This window comes from Sminthopsis crassicaudata, chromosome 4 (assembly GCF_048593235.1).
Source record: "Sminthopsis crassicaudata isolate SCR6 chromosome 4, ASM4859323v1, whole genome shotgun sequence".
In the NCBI taxonomy this organism is placed as follows: Eukaryota; Metazoa; Chordata; class Mammalia; order Dasyuromorphia; family Dasyuridae; genus Sminthopsis; species Sminthopsis crassicaudata.
In genome coordinates this window covers 371,255,825-371,273,405 of record NC_133620.1, presented here as the reverse complement: position 1 = coordinate 371,273,405, position 17,581 = coordinate 371,255,825, and the positions used below count along the sequence as shown (strand labels likewise).

General features: G+C 37.7%; 1 protein-coding gene across 2 annotated transcripts; it reads left to right on the top strand.

The window, feature by feature from the left end:
• The first annotated feature begins 9,070 nt into the window (after positions 1 to 9,070).
• LOC141541366 (uncharacterized) lies at positions 9,071 to 17,377 on the top strand. Of its 2 annotated transcripts, none has more exons than XM_074265503.1 (2): positions 9,071 to 9,153; positions 15,361 to 17,377. In XM_074265503.1, the coding sequence occupies exon 2, from the start codon at positions 15,382 to 15,384 to the stop codon at positions 16,465 to 16,467; it is 1,086 nt and encodes a 361-aa protein (XP_074121604.1). In that variant the 5' UTR covers positions 9,071 to 9,153; positions 15,361 to 15,381; the 3' UTR covers positions 16,468 to 17,377. The 2 variants fall into 2 exon arrangements, with proteins under 2 accessions (XP_074121604.1, XP_074121605.1); XM_074265504.1 differs by lacking the exon at positions 9,071 to 9,153 and adding an exon at positions 12,644 to 12,726.
• Positions 17,378 to 17,581: the final 204 nt, after the last annotated feature.

Sequence of the window (17,581 nt, the reverse complement as noted above, 5' to 3'; positions counted from 1 at the left end):
TGGTTTTAGTCTGGGTATCTACCCAATGAACTAGAGAATTCAAAAGATTAGTTTCTTCTAGTCTTCCCAAGAAAAGCTCCTTCTCAGAGGAAAAGGTTATGACCACCTTCAGAAAAATGCTCTAGAAAGTATAGATGAAAGGCCTAAGAAAACTGAAGCTTTGTTTGGTTGGCTACATGTGAATTGTGCAGGTATCACAGGTCAAAGGAAAAAGTGAAACATCTTGTCTTCATCCCCTGGAGTGATATAATTGAAAAGATGAATTACTACTTTAAGCCTTGGTTAATAAATGCTTGTGTTTTAAGCATTACGATAGGGTGAATAAAATAAATAGCTATCCTATATGTTATTTCTGCTACAGCTAAGTACTAATTAGTGTGACTAATGATTACTCTGAAGTATTCTAATTATTAGAGATCACTCTGCATATTTCCATAGGGCTGGTGTCAATTACCATATTTAATGTAATTAGAACTTCAAGTAATGCAGAATTGAATACATATGACAGGGTATTCATTATTTGCACTAATCTGTCTCACCTGTACTTTGTACAATGGTAGCCTTTTCTAGAAGGTCTACTGTTGCCCACTATCCCAACCTCCCAGGTTGAGAAGAATCAAAGTCAAGCTTAATAGTTTATAGTCTTTCACATTCTATTATCTTCCCAGTATTTGGCTTTCTCCAGTTTTTTGTTATCCTTATTTATGGGTACTCTGCCTAAAAGATTATAAATTTTGATTGCTTAAACTTCAAAACATACCTTGTAGTTTACAGACTGGATTTCTTTTCACAAGGAAAATGCCTTGAACTTAAATCACTCTGATTCTCACTGATTGGCTAACAACAGCCCCCAGCCCTAGCCTTTCTTCATCAGTTTTTGGATTCTGATGGTTCAGAGTGAATGTAAATTACAATTATTTCTGTTTGGGCCAAAAACTCAGAGGGCCTTTCCCTCCAAAACTGATTTTTTGGACTAGGGAAAAGAAGTCATTTTTGCTTTATTTCGTACCCTTAATCACTAAATGGGAATTGTCTCAGACAAACTGAGACCTAAAAAAGATCTTAGCCTAAAAAGGCCAAGGTCTCCCACTGCATTCAAGGCCTGATTTATATCTTGCTACTGGACCTACATGGCTCAGGAAAGAAGAAGGCTAGTGACTTTGCACAGCCTTGCCTCACTTAAATCCAATTCACCTGAGAGTCATAACATCATCTTCCCAATGTCATGATCCTTTTTGAGAATAAAGAACAGACAATAACACAACAGCATTTTCTCTCTCATTTTCCAGGATTGTTCAAATATTGCTGATAGTGACTCATTACCTATATCTGCCAATTCTTTTAGTTTCCAATGATATGATGTGATATATCATTCATTCATTCATTTGACTCAAGAGATCTGATAGCATTAAGGACAACTAGACGCTTTCTTTCTATCTTTTACTTATCTTGGATATCAACTCCCTCTTTACTGTTTTTGCTCTTCCATTTTGCTGTTCTTAGCTTCAGTTAATATTAAACTTTAGCCTTCCTGTCATTGTTTTTACAGGCTTTTATCATGCTTTTATACTCATCTTAAAGTAACTGGTCTTATTTCTATCTTCTGTATGTTTTTTCTAAAACTCTAAGTTAATTAATGAATTCCTTGTGATCCACTTTAGCTTCTTTAGACACATCCCATTTTCCCAGAAAGAAATCTAGAATAGGGGATGGAGAACTTCTGGCCTGTTGGCAATTTAAGGCCCATGAAATCATTTGATAAGGCAACCAAAAGCAATGATGAGCTGAATGTCAGGTACAACAACCTCCCACTGCTTGAGTTTTGTAAATTGATAATTTTGTATGGTCTACAAATGATGTTATAAATATCCAGATGGCCCTTGGCAGAAAAAAAAGATTCTCCACCCCTAATCTAGAAGATAGAACCCGATTTAAGTCTTAAATGAAGGAAAGGATCTTATAAAGAGTAAAGTAAGAGAGGTGTAACTTCTAGGCTATAATTCTGCCATACAAAGTATATTAGGTATACTGATATACTATAATATACTAGGTAAGTATACTATATTTACCTTCTCTGAAGTATTGTATTTCATTCTGGGAGCTATACATTAAGAACATTAATAAAAACAATTCTGATATTTCATCTCACACCCCAAAAATTGGCAAATGTTGGGAGACATTATGGAAAGACAAGCATACTTATGCAACCTGGGTGAGGGTGTTGAACCTGTAGTTAGGAAAATCTGAGTTCAAATATTATCTCAGATGTTTGTGATGTTGTGCAAAATTAATTTCCTCAGTCTCAGTTTTCTCATCTATAAAATGGGAATAAAAATAGCATCTACTTTACAGATTTGTATGAAAGATCAAATGAGTTAACATATATAAAATGCTTTGCCAACATTAATATGCTGAATAAAAGCTAGCTATTATGTAATAAAGGTACTATTGGTGGAACTATGAAATGACTATTCTGGATGAAACAAAAGAATGATTTCTCATTGCTCTGGCCAGTTTATATAATTTTCATTTAAACATTCTCACAGTTGAAAATATCTGGTTCAAATGACAAACATTCATCTGAGAATTATTTTGCAGAGGACTGTCTAAAGTTATTTTAAATACCTATGTGATTCACAGTAGGAAAATTTGTTTTGCAGTAAAACTTTTTTAGTAGGAAAGAATGCTGAAATTATCTTACAAAGAAAGCTTTCACCAGAGGGATAAAATGAAACAAAACAAAACATACTCTGCTTACTCAACATAAAACCTTGTATTTGACACAAAATAACGGGTTAATCACCATCACTCATCATTTTGTACATCACAGCTACATGCTAAATTGTACATTTTTAGTGAGACAGATTCTCCATTTCGAGAGTGTAACATTTAGCTGGCTACTAGATATCATTGATCATGGGTCTCTGCCTTCTATATTCAGTTTTCCTATCCACCTTTACTTCATTCTCATTCTCAATCCCTCTATCCCTGTTAAATACACACACACACACACACACACACACACACACACACACTCACTCACTCACTCTCTCTGATCAGAGTAGCACCTACTATTTGCCAGGCACTACTGTGCTAAACTTTGGGGATGCATAGAAAGGCAAAAGATACCTCCAGTCCTCAAGGAGTTCACTATCTAATTAAGGAGACAACATGTGAAAACTTTGTATGAACAAGATATATACATGAGAAATAGGAAATAATTAATTAAAGATTATCTTCTTTATTCCCAAGAATTTTCCTTCTAATTATTCTGCTATTTATTTTCTTTATTTTTTTCTTTATATTTCTTTTTCCAGGAGCAAATATTTGTGCCTCTGTCTTCTTATATGGCATCTCTGAAGATATATTTTAGATGGGGGTAAAAAAAGGAAATTGTCTTTCCCCAATATGGAAAAACTTGGGAAAAGGTGACCAACATGGTCATCTTACTCCTCCAGATTGCACTTCCTATTCTCACCACCAGAGATGAACAAGATTTTGCTGTTCTAGTTTCCTTGATACCTTAGGAATCTGCTAAGAATCTCAATCCTTGATTTTCAGGAAGACTGGATGAGATATTGACCAATGCTCTATAGGTTTAGGTGTTCAAAGAAAGTATTTATGGAGATATTGGTCTCATGATCTCATTGTCAGTAAGCTGCCATCAAGAGAAATGGTGGGATCTTGGCTGTTCCTCACATATATCAGAATGCTTCCATTCTTTCTCAGACTGCACAATTCTTGTCCAAAGTATCTTAAAAAAAAAAAAAAACCTGGATAAGTCACTTAACCTGTGCTCAATTCCCCCCAGTGATAAATAGATTTGATGGCTTCGACTACCCTTCTAGTTTTAGGCCTTGTAGTCTATGAATTTAGAGAGAATAATAGAAGTCCAAGTACAGATGTGCATTAACAATAATATGAGATAAAGGAAAATGCAAAGGAATGAACCTCAACCTCTCCTGAAAATGAAGCAACTTGAGAGTTTGCATTTGTGGACACTGGAGGAAAAGGTTATAAAGAAGTATTGAGAAGGTAAAATCAATAGAACTTGGCAATTGATATGGGTAATGACAGATGAAAACAGAGTCAGATAGAAAGTAGGCAGAAAGTAAAAGGAAAGAAAGGAGGTAAAGGGGGGTGGGATAAAGAAGGGAGGAAAGAGACAGAGAGAAACAGAGGGAGACAAAGACAGAGAGAGAGAGAGAGAGAGAGAGAGAGACAGAGAGAGAGAGAGACAGAGACAGAGAGACAGAGACAGAGACAGAGAGAGAGAGAGAGAGAGAGAGAGAGACAGAGACAGAGACAGAGACAGAGAGACAGAGACAGAGAGAGAGAGAGAGAGAGAGAGAGAGAGAGAGAGAGAGAGAGAGAGACAGAGACAGAGAGACAGAGACAGAGACAGAGAGACAGAGAGACAGAGACAGAGACAGAGACAGAGACAGAGAAATTGATGATGACACTTTAAGTATCTAAGTTGTGAATCTCTATGACTGGGAGGATTAGGGTGGGTTTGGGAGCAAAAAATGGGTTTGGTCTGGTCTTCTCCACAGCTCAACTCTTCATTTAAAGGGCTAGCATTGTAGTACAGCCTCTTTATCTTCAGCTTACCTTGTTTGGAGGGAATTGGTTCTTTCTCAGGGCATCTTGGAACTGGAATAATCATTTCCCAGCAATTACTGAATACCTGCTTTGGCATCTCTCCTATCTCTAGAGATCCTGGCCAGGACTGCAGTCAAAAATCTATACCTGATTCTATATATAGACTTTCTAACTTTTTGTAGCAGCCAAGATTCATTATCTATCTCGGGCAGGGCAATTAGAGCTTTATTCTGAGTAGCAAATTTTAGAGTGACCTCAAAAACCCTCTCATCCTTTATCAGAACTGAAACTAGCATCACAGACTCAAGACTAAATTATAAAAAATAATAAATTAAAATGAGATGTTACCAGATGATGATTTCCTCCCCCTCTTCCCCTCCTCTAAAGTTACACCCAGATAAGCAGACCTTCACTGTCTGTTCTGCCTGTTCTATTTCCCCCTTCACTCCCACAACCAAGGATAAGTGACCTCCCAAAAGTAATCTAATGACATCTCAATGTTTCTGATGTCTCCTACACTGAGCAACAGATTTCACACTTTCAAGTAGGCTCAAAAATTATTCTGTCACGATCTCATCTTTTCTATCTAACTCTTCCTTGGGCCAGGAGGTCCCCAGTCTTAACATCTTCCATTGCTTACTTGAAACCTCTTTTGGTAAAATTAACCTTTCATTAGCCGTTGAAAACTTATGTAAAGCAAGAAGTGATAATAAAGCTAATGACTTCAGTAAAGTGAGATGCTCACACTATTACTACACAAATGAAAATATTAAAGTCATCCCTGCATTCAATGCCATTTCTTCCATGGGTCTCTTGTTTTACCTTTACTTTCCCACAGACTATTCCCCAACTGACGGCTCAGGAGATTTGATAATGTATTCTTCTGTAATTTAAATATTAAGCTTTATAATGAGGTTATAGAATTAAAGAGTAGAAGGTACATTATGGGTCATCTAGTTCAACACTTTCATTTCAATTTATTAGTTCAACACTAATAAGCAAAACAGAGCCCAGTGAGAGGTCAAGAAAACAGAAAGGAAATAGTTATTAATATAATGTTTACTATGTGTCAGATGTTTGCTAAGGACATTTTATAAATATTATCTTATTTGATCCTCATAACAATCCTGTTTTTTTTTACCCCCATTTTGGAGTTGAGGAAATTGATGCAAACAGGGTTAAGTGACTTGCCTAGCATCACACATCTAGTAAGTCTCTAAGGCTGAATTTATGTTCTAGCCATTGAACTCACAGCTAAAGAGAGTTTCAAAAGTAGGAGAGCAGGTTTAAATTGGCTTGGGTAGATTACTGAGGAGTGGGGAAGATTAGACTTCTCTCTCCTTCTCCATAGGCTATAGTATCTAGTAGTGACATGCATAGTATTTGAAGAGTTTGTTGGTTCAATTAGAGTTCAAGACATAACTGAAGGATCAAAGATATGTGTTCCAAACAAACATGTATACAGAAAGACAGTAACTTGAAGGAGGAAGTATATTCGAGAAATATGACCCTTAAGTAGTTAAAAAAAAAAAAAAAGGAAGAAGTTAGAAGAAGAAAGAGAAGAAGAAGAAGAAGAAGAAGAAGAAGAAGAAGAAGAAGAAGAAGAAGAAGAAGAAGCAGAAGAAGAAGAAGAAGCAGAAGAAGAAGAAGAAGAAGAAGAAGAAGAAGAAGAAGAAGAAGAAGAAGAAGAAGAAGAAGAAGAAGAAGAAGAAGAAGAAGAAGAAGAAGAAGAAGAAGAAGAAGAAGAAGAAGAAGAAGAAGAAGAAGAAAGAAGAAGAAGAAGAAAACAACAACTAGCTATGGACTTAAGAGAGAGCTACCCTGATCATGAAGAAGAGCAGAGAAGACTCTGGGAATCAGGCCAATGACTTGTCCAGCTTAGAATTTCAAAGTGGAAATTCTGTAGATAATGTAAATTCACATGTTCAAAAGCAAACTTGTATTTTCCTCCAGAAGCTTTCCCCCCTTATTATTGTGACTTCCCAATTATCCAAGTTCACAATTTGTGTCATCAATAGTATTCTCTCTTCTCTTCTCTTCTCTTCTCTCTCTCTCCCTCTCTCCCTCCTCCTTCTCTCTCTCCCTCTTTTCTCTCTCTCCCTCTTTTCTCTCTCTCCTTCTTCTCTCTCTCTCTCTCTCTCTGTTTCTCTCTCTCTCTCTTTCTCTCTCTCTCTTTCTGTCTCTCTCTCTCTGTCTTTGTCTCTGCCTGTTTCTTTCACTTTAGTCTTTCTTTCTTTTGCTTCTTTGTCCCTGTCTCTAACTCTTTTTCTCTCCCTCTCCTCTCTCCTTCTCTTTCTCTTTCCCCTTTTCTCTGTCTCTCTCTCTGTGTCCCTGTTTCTTTCTGCTTCTGTTTTTCTCACTTTCTTTGTCTCTGTCTCTTTCTCTATCTCTAATTCTCTCTCTGTTTCTGTCTGTCTGTGTGTCTCTCTCTATTTCTCTCTGTCTCTCCCTTGTCTTTGTTTCTGTCTCTATCTCTGTCGCTGTCTCTATCTGTCTCTCTTTGTTTCGATCTCTTTCTGTCTCTATCTCTTGATCTCTCTCTGTGTCTCTGTCTCTTTCCACCTCTGCCTTTCTCTTTCTCTCTGTGTCTCTGTCTCTTTTTCTCCTTTCTTTGTCTATCTATTTCTTTGCCTGTATAAGACTTTTTGTTTTGTTTGTGGTCACTCTTCTAATAAATACTATTTGTATTTGTGGTATAGTGTACCCCAAGTTTGTGGGAGGAATGTTTTGTAGTTACTGTTTTTATTATGTCATTTTAGGAAATGCCTTTAATAAAATATGTGTGTCAACTGGAGAATTGTTATAGAAATCTCATTGTTGAGGGTCTTTAAGCTATATATAATTTTAGAAGTAGTTCACCAATAATGTACCTTTAAGTCAAAGTAACAGCTGCCTCTTTGAGACCCAGCACTCTAGGGCAAAAACAGTTTGGAAGAATTGCTGTTTGGGAGTGCTACAATAGACTCATACACAAAGAGTTTGGAAGGATTTTAGAGGTCATCTCTTCTACATCCCTCTCTCTTTTTAAAGGAAACTGACGTCCAAGGAGGTTAAATAACTTGTCCAATATGTCACTGATGGTGAACTTGAGAGGTAATATTTCTCATCTTACTTTCATAGTCATAAGTCACTCCTTCAAACGTGCTTTCATTAACAATGGAAAAACATCTGATGTTAATAGTGAGTACTTGGTTTAAAAATTGTCTTGCAAAATCAGTCAATCAAGAAGTGTTAAGTGCCTACTATGTGGCACAGCCTACACTGTGCTAAGTGCTGAAAGATAGCTAATTGCAGTTCAAATGCTTTTGTGACTCATAAACCAAAATTTTACTCTGCAATAAAAATTTAATAGGAAAAACTATGGAATTCTTGTAATGAGAAATTTCTCACTGAGGACAAAACAAAAGTACTGAATTTACTCAGCCTAGATCTGTATACTTACCACAACATGTAAATAAGTCTTTGTGCTCCAGCATTTTGGAACTGTTTTAGTAAAATGTCATCTTTTGTTGTTGTTGTCTAATCATTGGGGTTTTTTTTTAAATTAAGATATCAAAGTAGTTTGCCATTTCCTTCTCCAATTCATTTTTCAGGTGAGGAAACTGAGGCAAACAGGGTGAAGCAACTTGCCCACAATCACACAGACAGTAAGTGTCTGAGACCAGATTTGAATGCAGGAAGATGAATCTCCTTGACTCCAGACCTGGCACTCTATTCACTGCATTGAAATTCCACAAGTACATGATAATTTTAATATTTCAATAAGAAATATTTCTTCTAAAAGATAAAGAGCATTTGAAGACTAAGGATGCTTAGGTCCTTATGGACCCCAACCAACTATAACCATTCCTGTTTTCAAATCTCATTTAGCTCTTCATTGCTGCTCATCAGCCATTCCCTCTTAAAAGAAACACACACACACACAAAAATACTTCCAACTCCCAAATAAGAAAATTATAGTTTCTTAAAGCTAAATCAATCATATCACAAATTCCATTCAGAGGTTTTTGAGTTGGTTTGTTTGTTTTGATTTTTTTTTTTTTTTGCTGTGGCAATTGGAGTTAAGTGACTTGCCCAAGGTCACACAGCTAGGAAGTGCTAAGTGTTGAAGGTCAGATTTGAACTCAGGTCTTCCTGACTTCAGGGCTGGTGCTCTATCCATTGCACCACCTAACTGGCCTCAGAGGTTTTTTTTTGTTTGTTTGTTTGTTTGTTTTTTTAAGTGCCATTTTAAAACAAGAGAGAACTAATTCAAGCATTTAACTACAAATCAATAGAAAGTTTTAACTTTGGGATAACTAGACTTTTTTGTTTTAAAAAAAATCAAGTCATGTGTGTAGGCTTGCACCTATAATCTTTGCAATGAGAGAAGGAGAGGCTGGTTAAGCTCAGGAGTTTCGAATTACAATGATGCTAAGGCCAACCCAGGTATCCTCATCAAGTCTGGCACCAATATGGGGGGTTCCTAGAGAGGAGAGGAGAAAAAAGATACCAGGCTGCCTTAAGGAAGGACAAACTGGCCAAGATCAGAATCAGAGTGTGGGGAAGCTTGTGAGTAATTACTAAACTTTTAACTAGACATGACAGGGAGACTCAGTCTCAAAAAGAAACAAACAAAAACAGGGATCCCAAAATTACAAGCTAAGGTTTACCTAAATAAATCCACAGTAAGTGCCAGAGAACATTTTATCAGAATATATGGTTTAAATGCCCTACAACTTTACTTTAAAATTTAGCCTAACAAAATACAGACAAAAATAGTATAATATTTATACATTTTAATATTTCAGTATGAGTAGATAGAGCCCAGAACTTTGAGAAATAAAGATCTAGATTTAAACACAGTCTCAAATGCTTCCTTGCTATGAGACCCTAGACAAATAACTTAAACTGTGCCTCAGTTCCCCTACTGTTAAATAGATTTGACGGTCTTTACAATCCCTTCTAGCTTTAGGCCTTTTAATCTATGAATTTAGAGAGAAGAATGGAAGTCCAAATATAGATATACATTAGCAATAATATGAGAAAAAGGAAAATGCAAATAAGAGAACCTCAGCCTCTCCTGAAATGAAGCCACTTGGGACTTTTTTTCTAAATGCAAAGAAATAAATGATCTCAGGCAGAGGGTTGACACTTTGGAGAGGAAAAGGAAGAGAACTGTGTGAAAATACATATGGTGTTTTAAGGATATATTTTGGATGGATATGAACTAAAGCCCAACTATGCCTGGTTTGGAAGTGGTTCAACACAGATGCTTTTGGCTATGTAAGAAAATAGGAAAATAGGAAAAAAGTTAATACGAGTTCCTTGCCCCACCCAGATTCCTTTCAAGTTTGGGTATTTTGGGGGGATGGAGGGTGGAAGGTGGGGTAAGGTGGAGAAGGAGTTTGGTATATCTCTAGAGCAAAACTAATTCATACATAAGGATCCCTAAGAGTTACACATTGATTTAGTTTAAAAACATAATGTCTTCCATGTTTTATTGTTTTTTAAATTTATTTTGATAAATATCTTCCAATTACATTTTATTAGATCAGATAATATAGAGGCCCCTTCCAGAGGGAATAATCATGGAAAAACTCTTGAGTTTGTTGGAAAGGGGCCTTGGAGATCAGATTATCTGTGATCTGAGAAGTAGCAAGGAGAAGCCATAAACTCTTGAGCAGAACTAATTATCATTAAAGTAGTTGTAAAGGAGATGTTCATTTTAGCATAAATGAACTTTGGGAAGAACTTTGGCACAATTTCCAATTCCTTTGTAATGTTCAGAATTTTCCTCATAATTTTCAAAAGGGCCCTTGCTCACTATGGAAGCTGGTTCAGAATTGACCCCTTGGTGGGAAAAGATGAAGAGAGAAGAATTGAATATGCAGGTGAAGTCAAAACTGGAAAGGAGCCCAAAATATAGGGACTGGACTTCCTGGTGCCCTCAGTACATTTGGAGAAATAACCAGAAGGAAGCTGGATGATATTTTACATGAGTAAGCCCAATGCCATGTGAATGAAGAGGAGCGGTAGGAAACTCAGCCAACAGGGATTCATCATAGAACTGGATGGCCTTGGGCAGATAGTCAGAGTTGGTAGAAAATGTTCTTCAAATATTAGGGGGGAGTAAACAAGTAGTTCCCTGTGGTGCTTTTATTTTGCTACTCATGGAGATTCAGAATAATGCATTAGTATGATCCAATATATCACCAGGATGAGAGAAGATGAGTTATCCAGTAGAGAAAATGTAGTACCAGAGAACAGAAAGACCTGAGTTTAAATCTGGCCTCAAACACTTATTAATAGTGTGTCCATGGCTCTTAAACTCTGTGAGCCTCAGTTTCCTCATCTGTATAGAGAATAATAATATCAACCTGATGAGGTAAATATCTAATGGCAAGGTGTATACCTCATTAAAATTAGGATTAATTGAGGTCTAGTGGCAGGATTGGGGTACAGGGAGTCACATGGAGCTCCCCTGAAACCCCTTTGGATTCGGTGCAAGGATACAAAGTTAAATCAGGTATAGCGGGGGCGAGAGTCCCCTGTAAATGAATTTACAGGCCTGAAAAACCTAGATTGATAAAAAGAGGTTTATTGTAGGGTTTGGAAGTAAGGTTAAAGTCTGGTTAGTGAAAGGCATTAAATAGAGAAGGAAATATACCCCAAGCGGCGGGACAGAGAGTCTCTGATGCAAAGCATGGTTGCCTGGCATGTTTCAACTCTCTGCCAAGGGATGATTCCACCTTGGCTCTTTTATTTGCTTCAAGAAGCCTAGGGCATTGGGAAATTCTTGGCGGGCTTTTCAGATAAGGAAGAAACTGTTTTGGGGAAACCTTAGCAGATAGTGGGGGTTGAGAAAAATCCAAGCCAGCTCAGATCTGGTGGGGGCTAAATACAAGCCCAAACTGGCTCAGATACTGATCTCTCCCTATGGAACACAAAAGGTTGTTTTTGACCAGATCTTATAAATCAAAGGTCAGTCCGAAAGGAAGTTGTAGATCAGACAAGGAATATTAAAGGGGTTATCGCCCTCATCAAACCTAATAGAGTTGTTGAGGGGATTAAATGAGATAACATGTAAACCTTGGAGTACTATATAAAAATTAATATTATCATTGTTATTGTTGATGTTGTCTTGTTTTTATGAAGAGATAGAATTTCACAAGCATTAGTTTTAGCAAGAGGTCTTCAGTTCACATCCAGACTTTGATACTTACTAACTAGAGATCAGAGGACAAAAGTCCAATTCAATTCTTTGTATATTTTAGAAATGAGGCTTTTATCAGAACACTGTAAAAAATTTTTTCTCAGCTTTTTTCTTCCCTTCTAATCTTGCCTGAATTGATTTTGTTTGTGCAAAACCTTATTAATTTAATGTAATCAAAATGATTCATTCTGCACTTCATAATGTACTCTAGTTCTTTGACCATAAATTCCTCCCTTCTCCACAGATGTGAGACATAAATTATTTCTTGTTCTCCTAATCAATTCAATTCAATAAATATTTATTAAGTAAAAACTGCCTGCCAGGCCTTGAGTTAGGTACTGAGGAAACAAACAAAAACAACCCTCACCTTCAAGAAGCTTATATTCTACTTAGCATATTGTCAGAAGTGGAACACAAATAAATGATGGGTAAAGCACTTTATTTCTCTGAGCCTCAGTTTACTCATCTGAAAAATGAGGCAGGCTCCAAGATAACTAAAATTCCTTCTGGCTTCAAAGTCTTTCCTACCATTTTAAGAGATTTTTTGCTTCAAACTAATCGCAAAAGGACAGGCTGCCCCCATCTCTTCAGGGCCTTTAACCAGGCTGAGAATGGATTGGATTCAAAGTAGGTTTTCCACAAGGAGAAGCAAACAAGTTAAGTGGGGACTTGGGGAGATGAATCACCTCTAGGCTGTCAACTGCCCCTGGGAGGATCACCACAAAGGGAGATTTTTGTGATCTGGCTGAATTTGACAAGGCATTGCAAAACTACAGGTGGAATGCATTTTGGTAGGGAGATAATTGAGATAGCACATCCTGGGGCTGAATCTGCTTCTGGGCAGGACTTACCAGCCCTATAAAGGGGTTCTCACAGACTCTGCAGACATCCATTTGCTACTTGGTCTCAGATCAGCTGTGAAGCATCTGGTGAGTCTGATATCTCTGGGGCCCACTGTGGCTCAGGAGGTATTAACTGGAAAACTCATAGATAGTGGGGGCAATGGAGAGGATGTTGGAATTGAAGAACAGAAGACCTTGACTCTTCCATTAACTAGCTATGTATCACTGGGCAAGTTACTTCTTTGTTTCCTTTTGCCTTAATTTCTTCCTTTGCAAAAGGAAACACTAATGGTGATCTTCAAGGTCTCTTTCAGTTTTGATATTCTATGAAATTGATCAAATGGATAATCTATAGCAGGAGTTAATTGAATAAATTGAATATAATTTAACAATTATAACCCTTAATAATTATAACAATATTTAATCATTATAATTATATTATTATATTCCATATAGTTCTGTATAAAGGATGGGGTTTTGGATCATTTAGGATCAGTCTTAAAATAAAATGAAATGGCTAAGATTTCATAGGATTTTCTGGTCAGTAGTTCTAGTTCTGCCTTCTTTACTAAATACCTATGTGACTTTGAACAACTTCTTTCACATCTGTAAAATAAGGGGTTTGGACTCTAAAGGCATGTTAAGCTTTTAATCAATGATCCCATGATCCTACAATCTCTAATACTAAAATCTCTTAATAGTGAAATCCTAAGTTACTTGGGAATGGAATTGATGCTCATGTGTTTGGTTCAGTTGGAAGATGAGAGAGTTGGAGAAATTTGGTGAAGGAAGCTGCAATGTATTATTTTGGCTGTTTATTTTCATAAGTGGTCTTGAAGTTCACTTAATATAAATAAAAATAAAAAGCACAAGATACATCTAGGAAAGCTCTAGAAGTCAGTTCTTGAGAATTCAGTAGGCTTATTCTCCTTTAGAAGAGTCTCTTGTTTAGAGCAGAATTTCCTCATGTGCTAAGAGTCCCACATTTAAGGATGAACTGTCCGGGTAACGTAAGAGACCCTAGAATTGTGTTCCTGGCACAATGCCCTGGGGAACTTAATAAGAACCTGAGGTTGGTGGTGATGGTGATGAGGATAGTAATGGTGATGTGACATTATCATAAGGTTGACCAGAACCCAGTGACATTTACTCAGATTTATTTAGCATTTGTAGAATTATAGGACTCTGGAATGTTAAAGCTGGAAGTCTTGAGTTCATTTAATCTAGCTTCTTAATATTACAAAAAAATAAAGAAATTAAGGCACAAAGAAGCTATGGTCCAGCTCTCATCTTTCAGTCCAGGGTTTTGTCCTCTATTCTAGTAGTATCAAATCTGAAACTGTCTGCATGTGACCAGCAATATTCCTGAGTACAGCCCAATCCAAATTAAAATAATTAGGAAATATTTTACAAAAATTTAAATGCAATAAAATATAAATAATGTTAATAAGCAGGTTTCTAAATTAGTATGTAACCCACAGGAATCCTTATGGCATCTTATGATTCAAAGGCATTCTACCCCCATTTCTATTTGAGTTTCATACTATTACCTATACTACCTGAAACATTTGATCCACAGGTGCACCAAGGTCCAGAGACATGGTTGGCTTTATGCAAGATTTACTTAGTATGTTAGAGATATTTGGTACCACCATGAACATGGGGATGAAGGGTAATGGCTAAAGTGGAAAATGACTTATAGAGACAGATTTAGCAAGAAGAGGACCAATTTGCACAGGTAAAAAAAGAGTGGGACTCAGTTGGTCTCCAGATAGTAATGATCCTTCAAGAAGCCATGATCTTCACCTTGTAGCTTTGTCAATTTTGGCTTCTTACCAATGGAGCAGGTTTTTTTTAATCTCAACATTGTATTTCTTCCCCTAAATAGAATGTAAGTTGCTAGGGAGCAAGGTTGAAGGGTTTCTTGAATCCCTAGTACCAAATAGAAATAGACAATAAATGCTTGTTGAATTGTGTTGGAAGAAATGAAAGAAACCATGATCTTATCAAGATTGCCTCCAACAGGTCTATTACTCAATAGAGTCTCTTCAGGAGTTTCCATGCATCCACCACCACCAGCACCAAATAATTTTTTGATGACCCATTTTCTGGTAATGAGCCTTTTCTGAACTAAGCATGGTTGGTTCTCAGGCAACACAAAAATCTTCTGTTTTCCTGCATTAGAAACCCTGCCAGGCTGGAAGGTTCAATTAGAGCTTGTACTTCTCTGCCCTAACATTTGTTAATCCAGATCAGCCTTCCATAATAAGGTATTGGGGAAAGATTTTAGTATAGAAATAATAATATCAGAGGAACTGATAAAATTTATAGAGTTTTCCTTACAATAACCCTATGAGGTAAGTAGGCAAATAAAACAATATTTTATGGCTATTTCACATATTAGAAAATTTATTATTAAGGAGATTGTGATCTATCCAAAGTCAAAAGCTGTTGAGTGTCAGACTTAGGACAGATTTAAAGCTTCTGACTTTATGTCCTTCATATTTCTTCATCAAAACTCTGATCCTAGAGACTGTTAAGATCATGACCTAGCGAGGCATGCAGATTTTGGTTCCTTCTGCCCTTCAAAACACTTGTCTGAAATAATATTTATAAAACACTTAGAGCAGTATCTGATACATAGTAGGTGATTAATAAAAACTTGTTCCCTTTCCTTCTCTTTCCTTCCCTCATGTGAACACTGCTCTCTATTTCTTTTAGATTCACTGAATTCCAGGAGAGATGTTCTGCCAGCAGCAGCAGCAGCAGCAGCAGCAGCAGCAGCAGCAGGGCAAACAGCCATGTCTAAGCGGCCCACAGTATTGCCAATCAAAATGCCCAAATCCATGCTCTTCCAAGTTCTCATACCCTTCTAAATGCCCAGAACACTGCTCTCCCAAATGCCAAAAATCATGTCAATCCAAGTGCTCAGAGGTATATTCTCCTATATGCCCAGATCCATGCTATCCTAAGTTCCAAGACCCATGTCACCCTAAGTATCCAGAGCCTTGCCCTCCTAAGAATCCAGAGCCATGCCCTTCTACATGCTCAGATCCATGCAATCCTAGGTGTCCAGATCCATGCCCTCCTAAAAATCCAGAGCCATGCCCTTCCACATGCTCAGATCCATGCAATCCTAAGTGTTCAGAGCCTTATCCTCCTAAATGCCCAGATTCATGTCATTCTAAATGCCAAGATCCATGCCATCTGAAGTATCCAGAGCTTTGCCATCCTAAGTATTCAGAGCCATGCCTTCCTAAATGCCCAGATCCATGCCATCTTAAGAATCCAGAATCATTCCTTTCTAAATGCCCAGATCTAGGCTACTCTAAGAATTCAGATCCATGCCCTCCTAAATGCCCAGATCCATGCTATCCCAAGAATTCAGAATCATATCTTTTCACATGCTCAGATCCATGCCATCCTAGCTATCCAGAGCCATGTCCTCCTAAATGCCCAGATTCATGTCCTCCTAAATGCCAAGATCCATGCCATCTGAAGTATCCAGAGTCTTGCCCTCCTAAGTATTCAGAGCCATGCCTTCCTAAATGCCCAGATCCATGCCATCTTAAGAATCCAGAATCATGCCCTCCTAAATGTCCAGATCCATGCCATTCTAAGAATCAAGAGCTATGTCCTCCTAAATGCCTAGATCGATGCCACCCCAAGAATGTAGAGCCATGCCCTTCTAAATGCCCAGATCCATGTCCTCCTAAGTGTCCAGAGTCATGTCCTCCTAAATGTCTTGATCTATGCCATCCTAAGAATCCAGATCCATGCCCTCCTAAGTTTCCAGATCCATGCCATCCTAAAAATCCAGAGCTATGATCTCATAAATGCCCAGAGCTATACACTCCCAAATACCCAGATCCATGCCCTCCTAAATGTTCCCTTCCTAAATTCTTAAAACCATGTTGTCCTAGTGCCCAGAGTCATACCCTTCCAAATGCCCAGAGATATATCATTCCGAGTATTGAAATCCATGCCCTTCCAATGCTAAGAGCCAAGTTCACTGCAGCTGTGCCCAGTGCAGTTCCTCACATCTGCCAACAGTAGGCTTCACTCAGCAAGAACAGCACCTGTTGCCCATCAGACTGTGAAACAAAGAGTGTGAGAAGTCTGAAGTGGCCCCGCTTCTCCCCCTTCTCTTGGAATCTCCATGTCTTTCTATCTTTGATCTGCCCTTGATGGAAATCCTCAGAGAAGAATATTTACTCCTGGAGCTGCAATCATTTGAAAAATCAGAATCCTTTTGTCATTGCCCATCTCCACACCACCTGGGATGAGAGACAGCAGAAAAAGGACCACCCAGCCAATAACATGCAGCTAGGTGGCGATAGAGGGCAGAGTCTGGAGTCGGGAAGCCTCATCTTCATGAGTTCAAATCCAGCCTCAGATACTTAGTAGCTATGGGACTCTGAGCAAGTCATGTAACCCTGTCTATCTCAGTTTCCTCATCTGTAAAAGAAGCTGAGAAAGGTGATGGCAAACTCCTCCAGTATCTGCGCCAAGAAAACTCCATATGGGGTCATAGAGAGTTGGACATAACTGAGATGACTGACCAGCAATGCAACAATAGGATTCCCAATACCTTAAAAGAAAGAGAACTCTAAGGAACTCCTGGGCATCAGCCATTGAAGGTGCTTTCTTTGGGCTGTATAGTGATTTTCATCTATTCCCTGAACCCTGTAAACACTCCTCCTACTTCCCCCAAATAAAGCATATGTTTCATGGTAAATTCTGGATTATTGTTCTCCAGCCATCCCAACCCTCGTCCCTGATTTGTTATGTGGTATCATCTCTAGATCAGTGTTTTTCAATATATTTTAAATCATGAGATGTAGATTCTGACTATTAACACTGAAGGCAAGAATCACTTACTTTTCTATAAAGCTGCTTACTTTATAAAGTATTTTACATCTTCACCTCATGAATTTCTGAC